General features: G+C 36.0%; 1 protein-coding gene across 3 annotated transcripts in view; it reads right to left on the reverse strand.

The window, feature by feature from the left end:
* Window positions 1-21,464, reverse strand: part of DTWD2 (DTW domain containing 2) — a 254,048-nt gene that overhangs the window by 135,463 nt on the left and 97,121 nt on the right. For 2 of the 3 annotated variants that reach the window (XM_082724140.1, XM_082724138.1), the window contains one exon: window positions 16,759-20,160. The exons of the other annotated variant lie outside the window; for it this stretch is intronic. In XM_082724140.1, the coding sequence (XP_082580266.1) occupies window positions 19,990-20,160 (171 nt within the window). In that variant the 3' untranslated portion in view covers window positions 16,759-19,989. Of the gene's footprint in view, window positions 1-16,758; window positions 20,161-21,464 lie in introns of those variants that run through there. 3 annotated transcript variants of the gene reach the window in all.

The raw sequence follows: 21,464 nt of genomic DNA on the forward strand, positions 1-21,464 counted from the left end.
CTACATCACCCTATTTTCTTTTCCATATTCTACCAATATATTTGAGAAATGTTTACCTACATGTGTTTTTGTAGATTTGTTTTTTTTGCTATACCTTCCTATTCATAAATATCTAAATAATTAAAGAAAACGATCTCCCTATTAGCCTTGAAAAATGTGTCACTTCCTTTGGTGGATGTTACGTACAGAGCAGTTCTTATAACCAGAAAATATTTTTTAGCCTCACCTTTTGGCAGAATCTCTGTATGCACATCAAGTAAGGCCGGTACAACCCCAGATAACAAGCACTCAAGCTCCTTCTGGTTCTATTTTAAAAGAGATTGTTTTGACAGCTCTAATTGTGGCATAGAGAAATGCCAGTCAGGTAGCTGAACTTGTGGTTCAAAGACTATCCTTCAGCACTGCATTTATTAAATATTAAACGTGAGCATTAAGAATATCATACATTTTACATAGAATGTTTTGGTTCCAACACGATTTCCTCACTGAAATCATTGGTCAACCTGATCCCTTGCTACTATCTTACCTGAATTATGCACTAGGCAAGGCTTTTTCCTGTAGCAATCAGCAAGTTATCTGGAGCAACCTCCCTACAGGAAGGCCCTGTCAACATTTATTACAGTCCCTTTTCTGAATTACACTCCGATGATAATAAAGCGAAGTAGGTTAAGAAAGGAAAATTAATTTTCTTTATAAGAACCATCTAATGAAGCTTTTATTCACTTCTGACAGAGAGGCACACCACACGTTGAGAGCAACATCCTGGGCTCAGGAGGAAAAAACAGCATCTTATTCTAGATTCAAACAGGAAGTGGATGTGACATGGTTTCTAAAGTGATAAATTAAGGAATTAATGACTAGATCACAAGGACTGAAACAAATATTTTAATCAAACAAGATATGTAAAATATATACTGTTGTTGTGTCCTTCCTTATAGAGATCCAGAAAGTATTAAGGAATTTATTAAGAACTAATAAATTGATGCCTGCCACTGTGATTAAAAGTATTTCTTTTTCTGGTAGACATTTGTAACTACAAAAAGAGAACTAACTGGATAGTAGGTTGTATAAGTTGGCTTTTTTCTTTTAAGAACAAGCCTTTTTTTTTTTTTTTTTTAGGTAAAAGCATTTATATCTTATACATGCCTTATCACCATCAAACTTTTCCATCTAAAATCCAAAACACTGGGGGCACCTGGGTGGCTCAGTGGTTAAGCCTCTTTCTTCAGCTCGGGTCATGATCTCAGGGTCCTGGGATCGAGCCCCGCATTGGGTGCCCTGCAAACCAGGGAGACTGCTTCCTCCTCTCTCTCTCTCTCTCTCTGCCTGCCTCTCTGCCTACTTGTGATCTCTGTCTGTCAAAGAAATAAATACAATCTTTTAAAAAATAAAATAAAATCCAAAACACTGAAAAATTCAAATGGTTGCATTTTAAAATATATATCAATGTCCTTGACACACTGCCTGACACTTAGTAGATGTTAAATATATACTTACTGAGTGAATGATAAATAAGGTGAATTAGAAAATGAAGAAAGTCAAGGTCTACATGGTATACACTTTCCCATCCTTTTAATTTTAAACTTGTCTTTATATTAATCATGTCCAAGGCCTCTTACAAAATGCATACAGTTGGGTCTTGCTTCACTAGTGATCACTAATCATTAGGGAACACAAATCAAAACCACTATGAGATACTGACAACACACTTGTTAGAATGGCTATCATCAAGACGACAATAGGAGAACAAATACAGTTGAGGATGGTGAGACGTTAACCCTTCTACACTGCAGGTAGGAATGTAAAATGTTACAGCCATTATGGAAAACAGCATGGCAGTTCTTCAGAAACCTAAAAACTGAACTACTACATGACCCAGAAATCCCACTCCTGTGGATATATCCAAAGGAATTGAAATTGGAATGTCAAAGTGATAGCTGCATGTTATTGTAGCATTATTTACAGCAGCCAGGATATGGAAACAACCTAAATGTTCTTCAATGGATGAAAAGACAAAGAAAATGTGGTGTGTGTGAGTATGTATACGGATACATATGCACAATGAAATATTATTTAGACATAAAAAATGAAATCCTTCCATTTGCAACAACATGAATGAGTCTGGGGGCCTTATGCTATACGAAATAAGCCGGTAAAAGAAAGACCAGGGAAGGGAGAGGGGCTGAAGGCTACATCAAGAACTAACAGCCACTGAATTAATTGATCACACCTATGTAACGAAGCCTGCATAAACATCCAAAATGACAGGATTGGAAGAGCTTCCAAGGTTGGAGATTTGGGGAGAGTATGAAAGCTTTCCCACAGACCCTGCCCTACCCTTCCATCTACCTGTTTCTGAGTTATATCCTTTTATGATAAACTGGTGATCTAGTAAGTAAACTATTTCCCTGAGTTCTGTGAGATGCTCTAGGAAATTAATCAAACCTACGGAGAAGGTTGTAGGAAATTCCAATCTATAGCTGGTTGGTTGAGATTGGTGTCTGCAGTGGGGGTTGGGGAGGGGAGGTCCTAGAGGACCAAGACATTGGTCCTCCAGATCCATAGTATCTGGACCTAACTCCAGATACTATCAGAACTGAATTAAATTTATGGAACTAGGTCAGTGCCACAGAGAATTAAGTTAACTGCTTGGTGGTTTGGAAAAACACACACACACACACACACAATGAATAAATCTTTGCACTGTAGCTTTTAAAATTCACTTTCAGTCAGCAACAGGGTGACTACGTATTAGTTTGCACACTAGTTTATCTCTTTACTATATCCCAGTATCCCATCCAAGAGATGGAATTATCCTCATTTATATAATAAATCAGACAATCAACCTAATTATCAGTAGCCTCTGCTATCTTCTGAATGTTTCCCTCACCATAACTACAACTTGCTGTCCCCTTGGGACACCGCTTCACCTGCAACCCCTAGGAAGTGGAGGTTGCTTTTCCTATCACTTTCCTTGTTTCCTCTTTCATGGCCACTGTCACTTCCCATCCAACTCTCTTGTTCCCTCCTTCATCAAAAACCAGTACCCATCTTCAATTATTAGACCTTATTACCCCTTATACTTCTTGTTTGTTTTTTAAAATATTTTATTTATTTGAGAGAAAGAGAGAGCAAGCACACACAAGTCAGGGGTGGTGGTGCTGCGGAATGGCAGAAGGGTGGGGAGAAGCAGACTTCCCCAGCTGAACAGGGAGCCCAATGCAGGGCTTGATACTGGGATTGAGACCCTAGGATCATGACCTGAGCCGGAGGCAGTTTCTTAATGGATTGAGCCACCCAGGCGCCCCACCTTACCTTCATTGTTGACATTACTATTAACCTCCACTCACTTCCCTTCACTCATTGATGACTTTAGCATCTACATTCCACCACTAGTCTTATCAGTGGAGACTTACATATCCCAAAACTTTTCCAACCAATTCTATAGCCTCTTGATTCTTTAAGACCTCCAATCAATGACCATACCAATTTTCAAGTATCCATGGTCCAGATGGATCCCCTCCTTATCCAGCCTAGATTCTATGGTCTACCATTATAGTCCATTGGCTTATCCAATCTCCTTCCCTTGAGCTCATCTAATAACAATTCAATGGTGCTCACTCTAGGATTATCCACCACAGCAGAATGGGGCGTGTGCATACACAAACACAAATCACACAACCATGCTGATCCTATCAACTTCAAATTCATACTCCTGTATCTGAAAGGGGCACACCACAATGCCAAACAACCCTATTCCCTCCCCTGGTAAGTCCATTCTCTAGATAAGTATTTCATGTCTTCTCCCTCCATATACAGGTCTATGTCAGTATTTCCCTTTGCGCTCAGTTGATAACTTTGCCACCATTTTGCCACCTGGGAAAAAATGCAATTCAATAAAAAATTGTCCCTTTTGTATTTCTTTCAAACAAGTTCACCAATCTACCCAGATAGCTATCCTTAATACCCTGTATCTCCTCAAAAAACACTCCTCTCCTTTGAACCCACTGAATTATTATCTCTCTCAAAAATTCTTTGGGGATCCTGGCTGGCTGTCAGTAGAACATGCACTCTTGATCTCAAGGTTATGAGGTTCAGCCCCACAACAGGTAGAGATTACTTTAAAAAATAAATAAAATCTTCTTAAAAAATTCTTTCAGGAGGAGGAGTCAAAATGGCAGAGTAGCAGACTGAGACTGCATCAGGTCACAGGAATTCAACTAGATAGTTATCAAACCATTCTGAACACCTACAAACCAACAGGCAATCAAAGAGAAGAACAACAATTCTAGAAACAGAAAATCTACCACTTTCTGAAAGGTAGGACATGCAGAAAAGTGAATCCGAAGTGACAGGAAGATAGACTGCAGGGGGAGGGGCTGGCTCCCCACAAGCAGTGGAGCAGCGGAGCACAAAATCGGAACTTTTATAAGTCAGCTCCACTGAGGGACATGGCTCCAGAAGCTAAGTGGGTGTGCAGCCCTCACAGGGACAGTGTGGTCTCAGGTCCCGCGAGGTCATAGAAGGATCAGGGGTGTTTGAGTGTCGCAGAGCTGGCAGGTATTAGAGTGAGGAAGCCAACTACAGAGACGGAGACAAGGAGTGAGCTCTCAGCTTGGGGTTACCTTAAACTGTGATCCACAGCACAGTCAGACCACTGGTCTTTGAGCAGGGACACCAGAAGTGGCAGATCTGGGGAGACTCACCTTCCTTCTCTGGAGGCAGGAATCTGCTGGGTTTGGAGACTCCAAATGGAGCTGTGTACCAGAGACAAAAATGCTCAGCCACAGGCTGGGTGAACTTGGAGCACAGCTGGAAACCAGGGAGAAGGGAGGGAGTAACTGTTTTTCTCCCAAGGAGCACTGAGGAGCGGAGCCCTGAACTCTCAGCTCCTATGGGCCGGAGACTGGGAGGTCGCCATTTTCATTCTAGCCCTCCAGAGCTCTGCAGAAAGCATTCAGGGAACAAAAGCTCCCAAGAGCAAACCCAAGCAGATTACTTAGCCCAGCCCCTGGCAAGGGCAGTGCAATTCCGCCTTGGGTAAACACATTTGAGAATCAATACAACAGGCCCCTCCCCAGAAAACCAGCAAGAACATCCAACTAAGACCAAGCTCACTGATCAAGGAGTACAGGAGAATTCCAGAGGAGGGGAAAGCAAAGCATGGAATTCATGGCTTTCTCCCCATGATTCTTTAGTCTTGCAAAGTTAATTAAATTTTTTTAATTTTATTTTTTTCTTACTCTAATTTTTAAAAACTTTCCCTCTTTCCTCTTTTAACATTTTTTAAACTAGTTTATCTTAACAATACTTTTCTAAAAAAAAAAGTCTTTTTAAACCTTCATTATTGTAGTCATATTCTATACTTCATTGTATCTAACTTTATTTTTTGTATACATATAGGGTTTTTTTCTTCTAAAAAACTTTTGGGATACAATCTCTTCTAATAGATCAAAATACACCCTAAATCTAGCACAGGGCTTTGTTCTAGTCTCCAGCCTGAGCAAATTCTCTCCACTTTCTTTTTCTTTCTTTTTCCAACCAACTTATCTTTCAATTCCATTTTAAAAAAAATTTTAATGTTCACCTTTACAGTCATATTCCATCCCTTCATCATGTTTCCCCTTATTTTTATATATATGTAAGTTTTTCTTTCCTTAAAATTTTGGGAGGTAGTATATTCCTAAGAGACCAAAATCGAGTGGTTGGCTATGTTCTATTCACCAGTCTAATGTGTGTGTGTATATATATATATATATATTTTATTTTTTAAAATTTCTTTTAAACTTCTTTTTACCCCTTTCTTCTCCTCCCAATTTAGCATCTCTTCTGATTTGGTTAGTATACATTTTTCTGGGGTCTTTGCCACCCTTTTAGTATTTTATTCTCTCATTCATATGTTCTTATCTAGATAAAATAACAAGGCAGAAAATCTCACCACAAAAATAAGAACAAGAGGCAGTACCAAAGGCTAGGGACCTAACCAATACAGACATTGGTAATATGTCAGAACTGGAGATCAGAATGACGATTCTCAAGGTGCTAGCTGGGCTCGAAAAAGGCATAGAAGATATTAGAGAAACGCTCTCTGGAAAAATAAAAGCCCTTTCTGAAGAAATAAAAGAACTAAAATCTAACCAAGCTGAAATCAAAAAAGCTATTAATGAGGTGCAATAAAAAATGGAGGCTCTTATTGCTAGGATAAATGAGGCAGAAGAGAGAATTAGTGATATAGAAGACCAAATGATGGAGAATAAAGAAGCTGAGCAAAAGAGAGACAAACAGGGGCACCTGGGTGGCTCAGTGGGTTAAGCCTCTGCCTTCAGCTCAGGTCATGATCTCAGGGTCCTGGGATCAAGTCCCATGTTGGGCTCTCTGCTCAGTGGGTAGCCTGCTTCCCCCTCTCTGCCTGCCTGCCTCCCTGCCTACTTGTGATCTCTGTCTGTCAAATAAATAAACAAAATCTTAAAAAAAGAAAAAAAGAGAGAGAGAGACAAACAACTACTGGACCATGAGGGGAGAATTTGAGAGATAAGTTGCCATAAGACAAAACAATATTAGAATAATTGGGATCCCAGAAGAAGAAGAAGGGAGGGGGAGAAGGTATATTGGAGATAATTATTGTAGAGAATCTCCTAATATGGCAAAGGGAACAAGCATCAAAATCCAGAAGGCACACAAAACGCCCCTCAAAATCAATAAAAATAAGTCCATATCCCATCATCTAATAGTAAAACTTACAAGTCTTAGTGACAAAGAGAAAATCCTGAAAGCAGCCCGGGACAAGAAGTCTGTAACATACAATGGTAAAAATATTATATTGGCAGCAGACTTATCCAAAGATACCTGGCAGTCCAGAAAGAACTAACATGCTATATTCAGAGCACTAAATGAGAAAAACCTGCAGCCAAGAATACTATATCCAGCTAGGCTATCATGAAAATAGAAGGAGAGATAAAAAGCTTCCAGGACAAATAAAAACTAAAAGAATTTGTAAACACCAAACCAGCCCTACAGGAAATATTAAAAGGGGTCCTTTAAGCAAAGAGAGAGGCTAAAAGTAGTAGACTAGAAAGGAACAGTGACAATATACAGTAACAGTCACCTTATAGGCAATACAATATTCATACAAATTCAATACAAATTCATATATTTTAATAGTTACCCTAAATGTAAATAGGTTAAATGCCCCAATCAAAAGATAAAGAGTATCAGCATGGATAAAAAACCAAAACTCATCAATGTGCTATCTACAAGAAACTCATTTTAGACCCAAAGACACTTCCAGATTTAAAGTGAGGGGGTGGAAAGCAATTTACCATGCTAATGGGCATCAAAATAAAGCTAGGATGGCAATCCTTATATCAGATCAATTAGATTTAAGCCAGAGACTATAATAAGAGATGAGGAAGGACACTATATCATACTTAAGAGGTCTGTCTAACAAGATCTAACAATTTTAAATATCTATGCCCCTAATATGGGAGCAGCCAACTATATAAACCACTTAATAACAAAATCAAAGAAACACATCGACAATAATACAATAATAGTATGGGACTTTAACACCCTCCTCACTGAAATAGACAGATCATCCAAGCAAAAGATCAACAAGGAAAGAAAGACCTTAAATGATACACTGGACATCATCTGTGATGGACATCACAGATATATTCAGAACATTCCCTAAGCAACAAAATACACATACTTCATTAATGCACATGGAACATTCTCCAGAATAGATCACATCCTGGGTTACAAATCAGGTCTCAACTGATCATTCTCTGCATATTTTCAGACCACAATGCTCTGAAACTAGAACTCAATCAGAAGGGGAATGTTGGAAAAAACCCAAATACATGGAGACTAAATGGCATCCTACTAAAGGATGAATGGGTCAACCAGGAAATTAAAAAAGAATTGAAAAAATTCATGGAAACAAATGATAATAAAAGCATAACTGTTCAAAATCTGTAGGACACAGCAAAGGCAGTCCTGAGAGGAAAATATATAGCAATACAAGCCTTTCTCAGGAAACAAGAAAGGTCTCAAATACACAACCTGACCCTACAGCTCAAGGAGCTGGAGAAAGAACAAGAAAGAAAGCCTAAACCCAGCAGGAGAAGAAAATCATAAAGATCAGAGCATAAATCAATGAAATAGAAACCAAAAATAACAGTAGAACAAATCAATAAAGCTAGGAGCTGGTTCTTTGAAAGAATTAATAAGATTAATAAACCCCTGGCCAGACTTATGAAAAAGAAAAGAGAAAGGACTCAAATAAATAAAATCATTAATGAATGAGGAGAGATCACAACCAACACAAAAGAAATACAAACAATTATAAGAACATATAATGAGTAACTATATGCCAGCAAATTTGACAATCTGGAAAAAATGGATGCATTCCTAAAGACATATAAACTACCAAAACTGAACAGGAAGAAATAGAAAACCTGAACAGACCCATAACCAGTAAGGAGATTGAAGCAGTCATCAAGAATCTCCTAACAAAGAAGAGCCCGGGCCAGATGGCTTCGAAGGGTAATTCTACCAAACATTTAAAGAAGAATTAGTATCGATTCTCCTGAAACTTTTCCAAAAAATAAAAATGGAAGGAAAAGTTCCAAACTCATTTTATGAGGCAAGCATTACCTTGATCCCAAAACCAGACAAAGGCCCCATCAAAAAAGAGAATTACAGACCCATATCCTTGATGAACATAGATGCAAAAATTCTCACCAAAATATTAGCAAATAGGATCAAACAGTACATTAAAAGGATTATTCACCACGACCAAGTGGGATTTATTCCAGGGCTGCAAGTTTGGTTCAACATCCGCAAATCAATCAATGTGATACAATACATTAATAAAAGAAAGAACAAGAACCATACGATACTCTCAATAGATGCTGAAAAGCATTTGACAAAGTACAGCATCCTTTCTTGATCAAAACTCTTGCAAGTGTAGGGATAGAGAGTACATACCTCAATATCATGAAAGCTATCTATGAAAAACCCACAGTGAATATCATCCTCAATGCACAAAAACAGCTTTTCCGTTAAGGTCAGGAACACGGCAGGGATGTTCATTATCACCAGTGCTATTCAACATAGTACTAGAAGTCCTAGCCTCAGCAAAAAGACAACAAAAAGAAATTAAAGACATCAAAATTGGCAAAGAAGTCAAACTCTCACTCTTTGCAAGTGATACGATACTTTATGTGGAAAACCCAAAAGATTCCACTCCAAATCTGCTAGAACTCATACAGGAATTCAGTAAAGTGTCAGCATATAAAATCAATGCACAGAAATCAGTTGCATTTCTCTACACCAACAACAAGACAGAAGAAAGAGAAATTAAGAAGTAAATCCCATTTACAGTTTCACCAAAAACCATAAGATACCTAGGAATAAACCTAACCAAAGAGGCACAGAATCTGTACTCAGAAAATTATAAAGTACTCATGAAAGAAATTGAGGAAGACACCAAGAAATGGAAAAATATTCCATGCTCATGGATTGGAAGAACAAATACTATGAAAATGTCTATGCTACCTAAAATAATCTACATGTTTAATGCAATCCCTCTCAGATACCATTTTCCCCCCCAAAGAAATGGAACAATCCTAAAATTTATATGGAACCAGAAAAGACCTCAAACAGCCACAGGAATGTTGAAAAAGAAAGGCAAAGTTGGTGGCATCACAATTCCAGACTTTAAGCTCTATTACAAAGCTGTCTGGCACAAAAACAGACACATAAATCAATGGAACAGAATACAGAGCCCAGAAATAGGCCCTCAACTCTATGGTCAACTAATCTTTGACAAAGCAGGAAAGAATGTCCAATGGAAAAGAGACAGACTCTTCGGTCTTTCACCATTCCCAACAAATGGTGTTGGGAAAACTGGACAGCCCCATATAGAAAAATGAAACTGGACCATTTTCTTATTTTTCCTACAAAAATGGATAGACTCCAAATGGATGAAAGACCTCAGTGCGAGAAAGGAATCCATCAAAATCCTTGAGAAGATCACAGGCAGCAACCTCTTCAACCTCAGCCACAGCAACATCTTCCTAGAAACATTGCCAAAGGCAAGGGAAACAAGGGCAAAAATGAACTATTGGGACTTCACCAAGATCAAAAGCTTTTGCACAGGAAAGGAAACAGTTAACAAAACCAAAAGACAACTGACAGAATGAGAGAAGATGTTTACAAATGATATATCAGATACATAAAGAACTTATCAAACTCAACACCCAAAGAACAAATAATCCAATCAAGAACCAGGCAGAAGATGTGAACAAACATTTCTTCAAAGACATGCAAATGGCCAACAGACACATGAAAAAGTGCTCCACATCACTTGCCACCAGGGAAATACAAATCAAAACTACAGTGAGTTACCACTTCACACCAGTCAGAATGGTTAAAATTAACAAGTCAGGAAACAACAGATGCTGGTGAGGATGCAGAGAAAGGGAACCTGCTACACTGTTGGTGGGAATGGAGGCTGCTGCAGGCACTCAGAAACAGCATGGAAGTTCCTCAAAAAATTTAAAATAGAGCTACCCTATGACCCAGCAATTGCACTACTGGGTATTTACCCTAAAAATACAATTGTACTGATGCAAAGGGGCATGTGCACCCGAATGTTTATAGCAGCAATGTCCACATAACCAAACTATGAAAAGAACCTAGATGTCCATCAACATCTGAATGGATAAAGAAGGTGTAATACACACACACACACACACACACAGAGACTGGAATACTATGCAGCCATCAAAAGAAATGAAATCTTGCCATTTGCGACAATGTGGAACTAGAGGGTATTATGCTGAGGGAAACAAGACAATCAGAGAAAGACAATTATCATATAATCTCCCTGATATGAGAAATTTGAGAGGCAAAGTGGGGATTTTGGGGGGTAGGGAAGGAAAAAATGAAACAAGATGGGATTAGGAGGGAGACAAACCATAAAAGACTCTTAATCTCACAAAACAAACTGAAGGTGCCAGGGGGAGGGGTAATGGAGAGGGTGGTTGGGTTGTGGACATTGGGGAGGGCATGTGCTGTGGTGAGTGCTGTGAAGTATGTAAGCCTGACGATTCACAGATCTGTACCCCTGGGGCAAATAATTTATTACATGTTAATAAAAAATTTTTTAAAAAATTCCTTCAGAGGTTATTATAAAATATATAAAGAATTTATACGACTCAATACCAAAAAAACAAATAATCCAATTAAAATATAGGCAGAAGATATTTCTCCAAAGATATCCAGATGACCAAAAGACACACAAAAAGATGCTCAACATCCCTTATCATCAGGGAAACACAAATCAAAACCACAATGAGTTATCACCTCACAACTGTCAGAATGGCTAAAATTAAAAACATAAGAAACATCAAGTGTTGGTAAGGAAATGGAGAAAAAGGAACCCTCATATACTGTTGGTGGGGAGGGAAACAAGTGCAGCCACTGTGGAAAACAGTATGGACGTTCTTCAAAAAGCTAAAAATAGAACTACCTTATGACCCACTAATCACACTTTGGGTATTTAACCAAAGAACAGGAAAACACTAATTCAGAAAGGTATTTGCCCCACTACGTTTACTGCAGCATTATTTACAATAGCCAAATTATGGAAGCAACCTAAGTGTCCATCAGTTGACGAATGGATAAGGAGATGTAGTACATGTATACAATGGAATAATATTCAGCCATTAAGAGAATGAAAACTTGCCATTTGTAACAATGTGGACGGATCTAGAGTGTAATGCTAAATAAAATAAGTCAGGAAAAAAAAAAACAGTATCCTATGATCTCACTTATATCGAGAATTTAAGAAACAAAACAAAGAAAAAAGAGACAAACCAAAAAACAGGCTCTTAACAATGCACAGAGAACAAAGAGATGGTTACCAGAGGGGAGGTGGGTGGAGGGAGGGATGAAATGGTGAAGGGGATACTTAACAGGTTGAGCACTGAGTAACATACAGAACTGCTAAATCACTATACTGTATACCTGAAACTAATATAACACTGTATGTTAACTATATAGGAATTAAAACTTAAAAAAAAAAAAATAAAGAAGAGTTATTTACATGCTGCTTCCTTCTCATCACTTAGCCCAAAACTGGAATGTCACTTCCTCCAGCAAGGCCTCTCCCAACTATGACTAAAATCTCATCACACTCTATTCTAGGACTCTCTACCATAACAGTTATTAATACCTGAAATTATCTTATTGACTGTCTGTCAGATTGTCTGTCTGTCTGTCTGTCTCCACCTACCAGCACTTCAACTTCTCAGATACAGACTCTCTTCCACATCGCTCTAGTACTTAACATAGGGCCTGACATAGTAAAGGCTAAATAAAAATATCTACTAAATAAGTGGTTTAATGGACTGATCACTGAGAAATACTAAGTAAACAAAGATTTATCTACTAACAGGCATAAAAGATAGAACTTACAGACACTTTTACTATATACTACTAAAACCTTTAATGGATGCCCAAGCATATCTCACTACTAACATCATCACGTCCGTTATTCAAAATAATGGGAGATGCATGCAGATATATTATCCAACAGACTCTGTAGTTCAACGCTAAATACTAGGAATAATTCATGTATTTCAAATTAAATATTAATGATATTTTAATAATGATATTATTGAGAATCACCAAGAAAATAAAACACAGCAATTATATTTTCAAAAACATTTCAAATAACTTTTGTTATGAATAAAAAATAGTAAAACCATTTTTGAAAATAACTATTAAGTCATTAGTAATTTAACTATTTCTTTTAAAATGGAAATTAAGTTTAACATTGTTAATAATTAACTGAATATTAGTTATTATAAGTCACAAATGTCTAGTTCTAAGTAAAAACTATTATTACACCCCATCCCTAACGACATTAACAAACTCTAAGCTAAAATAAGTACTAATACTTTTCAAAGTAATGAAATCCATTAGCACAAGTGAAAAATCAAAAAATGACGGCATGATCCATTTTTCCTCCTTTAAGTTAATGAATAAACACTTCACAAATTAAAGTAACAGTCAATTTGTTAATGTATTTTACCTTAAAGATACTCATTATTTCAAGTAATCTTTACTTTTACCTTATTCACTAAATGAATATCTTTCTTTTACAAGAGACTATATGTGTCATGGGTGAAAGTATCTGTCATATAGAATTTGCCACACAGAATTCAAATTTATGAGAGTTCTGAGAATTACAAAACAAGTAAGTCTTAAAATATGCTGTTAAAACATTGCTTTCATTTCTGTAACGTCAGCTATTCCAGAAATGGAAAAAAAGGAAAACTTATATTTTAGATCCAAAATCAAGGTTTTTCATGTACATTTAAAAATTTCTTCATTGATTTTATTAAGAAAGAAGTAATGCTGAAAGTAAAACTATTTAATAAAGCCAAAATGACTGGCAATTATAGTTATAAAATCGTATGACCATATTGCAAATTATTGCCTTTTTCATATCAACTAATGTTTCCCATAAAATTACATATAAAAATGTAATAGGAGATTTTTCACCTTGTAAATAACATATTTATAGACAGAAATGAGTAAATGCTATTAGCATGCAAAAGAATCCTGAAGCAGATGTACTTTTAAAAATGTTTCAAAATTCCTCAAAAAAATTAAAAGTAGAACTACCACACAATCCAGAAATTCCACTTCTGGGTATTTATCTGCACAAAACAAAAACACTAAGTTGAAAAGATCATGCACCTCTATGTTCACTGCAGCATTATTTACAATAGCCAGGATATGGAAACAACCCAGGTGCCCACCAATGGACCAGTGGATAAAGAAGACATGGTATATTTATACAGTGGAGTACTACTCAGTCATCAAAAAAAGAACAAAATCTTGCCATTTGCAAGAGCATAAGTGGACCTTGAAGGTAATATACTAAGTGAAATAAGCCAAACAAAGACAAATATTGCATGATATCACTTATATGAGGAATCTAAAATACAAACACACAAAACAAAACAAACACAGAACAGAATGGAGGTGGCCAGAGAGGGAGAGAGGGAGAAGTAGGCAAAATAGGTGACAGGGTTCAAGAGATAGAAACGTTCAGTTATTAAATAAATAAGTCATGGAAATATAATCTACAGCATAGTGACTACAGTCAAAAACACTGCATTGCATATCTGAATGTCACCAAGAGAGTAAATCTTAAAGTTCTCATCACAAGAATAAAAAAATGTATAGGGAGCCTGGGTGGCTCAGTCGGTTAAAGCCTCTGCCTTCAACTCAGGTCATGATCCTGGGGTCCTGTGATGGAGCCCCACATCGGGTTCTCTGCTCTGCAGGGAGCCTGCTTCCTCCTCTCTCTCTCTGCCTGCCTCTCTGCCTACTTGTGATTTCTGTCAAATAAATAAATAAAATCTTTTAAAAAATGTATAACTTCATATGATAACTAGGCTTATTGCCCTGGTCATTTCATGGTGTCCACAAATATCTACCAAATCATTACATTGTACACCTGAAAGTATTTAATGTTATACATCATTTATACCTCAATTAAAATAACTAAATAAAGAAGAATGTTTTAATTTCTTAACATATCTTTAAGTAACAAAACTAAATTACTTTCTTAATCAATGGATATCTACTTCAGTTTTTAAAAAATTCCTATATTAAAAAGTTTCTTTAAAAAACTCATATTTGTTGATTCAAGTGAAAAATTAAAGACTAATTAATAATAACATCTTTCTCTAGTGTGCTTTTTTTTTTTAGTAGAGTAAGGGTATAAGGGAGGCAAATCATCAGCACAGAGTAAATCACAGAGCACTGCCTGATTTCCTGCACAAATTTTAAATATAAAACTAGAATCTATTAAGACCACTACAGGATCTTTTGTAAGAAAACTCCTTATACAAGGATACACAGATAATTTGTACACACAAAAAAAAGACTAGTAGACAGGATAAGGATAGTAGGAAAGGAGAGAGGATCATGAGAGTGAGGAGGAAGGGAGAGGCGCAGCCCAGGAAGAAGGAAGTATGAGGAAAAAGGGAGAAAATGGTCATAGCTGGTCACTGAATGGTTTAACTGAAATTTGCCAAGGGATAGAACTTAAATGTTATCACACACACACACACACACACACACACACACACACACACACACAGGTTAGTATGTGAGGTAGTGGATGTGTCAATTAACTAACTTGACGGGGAGAATCTTTTTACAATGCATATGTGCATCAAATCATATTGTGCATTCCATTTGTCGATGATACCTCAATAAGGCTGAAAGAAAAAGAAAAAGGAAGGAGAATATGCTAAGCAAATCCAATAGATAAAAATTTAGATTGAGAAAACTAAGAGGCAGTGATTCATTCTACTGCTATGGGATGTAGTTAAATGCAAAGTTTCATTACATCTCAACCATAGTATTATTTTCCTATGAGGATATCCATTCATACCTATATTTAAGGAATAAATCTACATAGTAAAAGGCTCACTACATAAAACTTGTGAGTTCACCAAGAAAAACCTAGCTTTGTTTTATTTTGCTTTGTTTTGTTTTGTTTTGTTTTTACTTAGGGCATCAAAAACATTTACTTCTATACCAATGACAATTTTATCCAAGGATCAACAATTTACTTCCCCAAAATCCATCAACATTCAATGGAAAGGGCTGTCTACACAATCCCATGTTTTAAAGAGCCAATTTAGGGCAGTAAATGGGAATATGTGATGAACAAACTGGAGAAGTTGTGTAGAAGTGTTCTTCCATATAATTCATTAACAATGGTGGTAGCAAGGAGATTGCTTCTTCTAAAATCTTGGGGGAAAACCCTAACATTGTAATGGTCATGGAAAGTTGGGTGTGAGTCTTAAAACAGGGGAATGTAATTTTTCTTAAAATAACTCTCATGCTCCACATAAAAAACCATCTAATCCAACCTAGAGAAATCTGCCAAGCACTGTAACTGGCTTCATACACTATAGTTCTCAATGCTTTATACTCACATAGGCCAGAAACTCTGAAAATAACTCCACTCATTACATGATGATTTTCAACCCAACACTTCAGGCTGATGAAATGCATGACACGTTGTGTATAAAGAAATCCCGTCCTCTAAGTTACATGGTTCAAATAACAATTCACGAAACAATCTACGCAACATCAAAGTGCAGTTGGAGAGTGCAAGTGAAGACTACTATTAGCTATAAATCCACAAAAACTGAAACTACTCCAGGCAAATCAAGCAAATATAAAGCAACTGAATTAAAAAGACAACTACAATAAAGAAAAAGAAAAAAACTTTTAAAAGCCAGGTAAAAATTTCAGTTAAAATCATATAATTCTACCTATTTTGAGTATTTTTAATAACTAAAACTATCAATTATAGTTCTTAAAACTGCCTAATGAGAGCAAGTGACTAAAGAAGCAGTGACTACCAGAAAAGATTAAGTGAAATCACCTTGTCAAGAGGTCAGTCAAGATAAAAAAATTAATAAAATAAGAGGTCAGAAAAATAGCTTGGAAAACTATATATACTTTAAAAGTATTTTATAAGTTTTGAAAAATACTAAATTTTAAGCCTTTGTAAGGATTCAAAAATTACCCTAAAATGCTGTAGTTAATAGAGAAAGGTAGTAATCATTCTTAACAAAGATCAATATAAAGTACAATTTAAAGATTTATATGGTGTCTTATACAGTGATTTCTTTTTTACAAAGGCAATAATAATGGATTAAAAATTTGCAAAATTTTATTTTTAACTGAAAATATTACTGTAAGATGATTTTAACTCATTTTTTAGGAAACCATTACACATTATTATTACTATTTCTTTTCTATCATACCTAGGAAGTCATTTGATAGTAGGTGTCTTAGATTACAAATGAGCTAACTTGTGTTTAAATCCAGAAATTCAGTAATACAAGATAAAAAGAAATCAAACTTTTGTTCAGTATTTCAAAATATTTTCTGCATAGTTTCCCCAAACATTCATCAGCATTCTCATTATGACTAGCATTAAAGCTTTTAAGAAGAGTCTAATCCAGGTTAACAATAAAAAAAGAAAGTATGAAAACAATCAGAAATAACCATTCATATATCACACGTATAGACACATATATAACAAGCTTATTTTTATATCACAAGTTTAGTTCTTCCTTACAACTTAACACTTGATACAGCACACTCTAGGAGTCATAAATAAAGAACAAAGCAAAGCCCCTCTTCTTGCCAATATGTGACTCCAACTGCGGTAGATTTAAGTTAGATATAAACATATATTACATACATGCCTCTAATACTTTGTAAGATGTTAGTAAATATTTTCCCAAGAGGGTAGGGAAAATTTAATCTCTGAAATTAAAAGTTCTTGCCACCAAAAAAGATTTAAATAGCCCTAGTTAGAAAAATATGTTCCTGAAAGTATAGTTGTATTATATGCTATTTCATTTCTTTCCATGTGAAAATTTCAATACAACTAATCACAGTCAATAAACCTTTTAGATGAATGTTGAAAAATCTAACCTTACCCAGAGTGATTACAAGTAAAAATGGATGCTATGCCAAAATTACATGCACCTCTTTCAGAATTTGGGCTACTATCCAAAACAATCTTCAGAGTCATTGAAATCTGTATCAACAGTCCAATGGCATTTTTTCACAGACAGAGAACAAACAATCCTGCAATTTGGAAGGAGCCATAAAAGACCCCAAAGAGCCAAAGCAACTTTTAGAAACAAAAACAAAGAGGGAGTATGAAATCAGAGTACATTGCAAAGCTATAGTTATCGAAACAGTATGGTATTGGCATAAAAACACACAAATATATCTATGGAACAGAATAGGGCTCCCAAATAAACCCACACATGCATGACCAAATGATTTCTGATTTCTGACAAAGGAGCCAAAAATATGGGGAAAGGGGAAAGTGGGGAAAGGACAGTTTCTTCAACAAATGATGCTGGGAAAAGCTTCAACCACATGCAAAAGAATGAAACTGGACCACCATCTTATACCACACACAGAAACTAATTCCAAATGGATTAAAGACTTGCATACAAGAAATGAAACCCATAAAACTAGGGGAAAAAAGGTGGTAAGTTCTTTGACATCAATCTTAGCAATGATTTTTTAAATCAGGCACCAAAAGCACAAGTAACAGAAGTAAAAATAAACCAGGGGGACTACATCAAACTAAAAAGTTTCTGCACAACAGAGGAAACCATCAACAAAATGAAAAGGCAACCTATGGAACGGGAGAAAATATTTGCAAATCATATATCAGATAAGGGGTTAATAACAAAAATATATAAAGAACTCATATAATTCATAGAAAAAAACCAAAACCCACAAACAATTTGATTTAAAAATGGGGGAAAATGTACAGAGGATCTGAATAGACATTTTTCTAAAACATAGAGAGGGCCAACAGGTGCATGAGAAGATGATTGCTATCACTCATCATCAGGGAAATACAAATCAAAACCACAAAGAGATATAAGATATCATCTCACACCTGTCAGAATGCCTAGTATTAAAAAGACAAGAAATAACAAGGGCTGACATGGAAAATGTGGAGAAGGGGGAACCCTCGTGCACTGTTGGCAGGAATGTGAAGTGGTGCAGCCACTATGGGAAAGAGTATGGAGGCTCCTTAGGAAGTAAAAAATAGAACTATCATATGGTCTAGTATTTCCATTTCTGGATATTTAGCCAAAGAAAACAAAAGGATTAACTTGAAAAGATATATCTCTATGTTCACTATAGCATTATTTACAACAGCCAAGGTATGGTAATAACCTAAACAGCCATCAAAGGATAACTGAAATGGATTATTAGTCAGCCATTTAAAAAAAAGACTGAGATCTTGTCATTTCTGACAACATGGATGGACCTGGAAGGCATAATGCTCAGTGAAATAAGTCACAAAGAGAAAGATAAGTATCATTTGATATCATTTTTATGTGGAATCCTTAAAAAAAAAAACCACAAAAAAAAACCCAAGCTCATAGATATAGTGTATAGACTGGCAGTTGCTGGAGGCAGAGGGTGAATGGTGGGCAAAAGGAAGAAACTACCAGTTATAAAATAAATAAGTCTGGGGATGTAAAATAAAACATGGTGACTATAGTTAATAATTCTGCAAAACTGCAAATACTGCATATTGGAAAGATGCTAAAGAAGTGTATCTTAAAAGTTCTCATTATAAGAAAAAAAATTTCATAGATATGTAGGGATGTTGACTGGACTTATTGTGTGGTGATTATTTTGCAATGTATATAAAGACTAAATTATTATGGTGAACACCTGAAGCTAATATAATTTTATACTCCAATTGTACTCTAATACCAAAAAATCCAGGCAATTAGTAGAACACTTAAATCAAAATAGCTGAATTCAAATTTAGCTAAATTTGAATATATTTAGCTAAAAAATATATTTAGTTTCCTTATTCTGTTATAGTATTCTAGGAAATAAATTAATTCAATCTCAACTACCTGATGATCATTATTCTTGTTACTTATTAAAAACTATAAAGTTTATGTACAGGATTGCATATTGATGTGAGCGCCCTCTATTAGAGATCTACACCTATCTATAAATTAATGAAAAGACTACTGCCCCGATCAGGTGCAATAATTTCTTTCCATTTTATAAAAAAGAACTTCTAACCTCACTCAACAACTAATCACATTTCAAACAATGGATCTGAAAAAATGTTTTACAGGCACATTTTTTAAAACAAATACACTATGAAACCTTGCTTTTAATGGAGTCAGTGAATTTTTCTTTTTTATTTGCTTTTTTATGGTTATTTGGTTTACTTCCTTCTTCTGGGCAAGTTTAGTATGCCAATCTTATTATTCAGATAGTCAAAAACCCACGGACTTAAATCTTCTGAAAACTTCACCTGGTCTTATCAGTGGAAGACATCATAACTAGCACCATAAAACAACAGTACTAAATTTTAACACTGTTCATTAACAGTTCCATTTTCCTGAGTTTGCGTTTGTTCTTTGGCATTGGCTTAGGATATAATCCATTCTTCAGAAGGTGTTCCTTGCTGAGGCGAATTTGAGCACCGTGCTGAAGCTGGAAAGAGCATAAAGCTTGAAGAGGACGAAGCAAAGTCTGTGAAGATAAAAAAAAAAAAAGATACTAAAATAGTGTCTAACAAATCACAATATTGTATCTAGTCTTTTCTTCATAAACAGGGATTATTATGTTTCTTTTTACCATCATTGGTTTTTGACTACAAAAAGTAATAGACACTCTACTAAATATGTGAAGATTTCCAAATATAAATTTCTTTTAATTCATACCTTACATAGCACTAAGGAATTCTGGTAAAAAGATGCAAGCATAGGAGCACTTGGGTGGCTCAGTGGGTTAAGCATCTGCCTTCAGCACAGGTCCTAATCTCAGGGTCCTGGGATTGAGTCTCACATTGGGCTCTCTGCTCAGTGGGGAGTCTGCTTCCCCCCACTCCCCTGTCCCTCTGCCTACTTGTGATCTCGCTCTGTCAAATAAATAAATAAAATCTTGAAAAAAAAAAAAAAGACACAAGCATAGAGATGATAAAGTCCAAATTCAGTTTAGTTAACATATTCAAATATCCAAAAAAACTGTTACATTATAATAATTTGATGTGTAACAGTAAAAGAGACCTTTAGATACAAATTGTTTCTTTAAGATTTTATTTATTTATTTGAGAGAAAGAGAGAGGAGAGCATGAGAGGGGTAAGAATAGAGAGAGGGGGAGACATGCAGACTCCCCACTGCGCAGGGAGCCAGATCTGGGGCTTGATCCCATGACCCTGAGATCAGGACCTGAGCCAAAATCAACCGACTGAGCCACCCAGGCGCCCCTTAATTCCCTTGATTCAGCTTCAATCACAGACTGATGCATGTTTCCTGCTGCCTGAGAACAATCAGATGACAGCAGCAATGGGTAAGAGGTTTACTAATTCTCTCACATTGGTCCGGGGACCACAGCAAGTTAAATACCCTGGTATTTGGTACATTTGAAAATAATTCTAACTATATACGTACCTGTCTAAATCCAAATACCGACAGGGCCAGTCATATTACATAAACATGTACGGGGGTGGGGGGTGAACCCATATGATAACAAAGAATGATGGCCGTGAAAACACAACTAGAGCATAAGCCCAACCTCAAGTTTTTCAAGTTCAAAAATTTAAAAAAAAGAAAAAAATCCCACTCTGTCACATGTTTAAAACATATTTTGAGTCAGATTTCTTTCCTTGGGCCCGAGATCCCTGATCTAAATCTCCCAAGTAACAATAGCAAACTTGAGTAAGCAAACTCTTTTTTAGAAATAAAAGGAACAAAGAAAGAAAATGGATAAATTTATCTACCAAAATGTCACAATGTCTGTGTAAAAATGTATCCTCCCTCATTCACAGAGAGTG

The sequence above is a fragment of the Mustela nivalis genome, assembly GCF_964662115.1.
Source record: "Mustela nivalis genome assembly, chromosome: 3".
In the NCBI taxonomy this organism is placed as follows: domain Eukaryota; kingdom Metazoa; phylum Chordata; class Mammalia; order Carnivora; family Mustelidae; genus Mustela; species Mustela nivalis.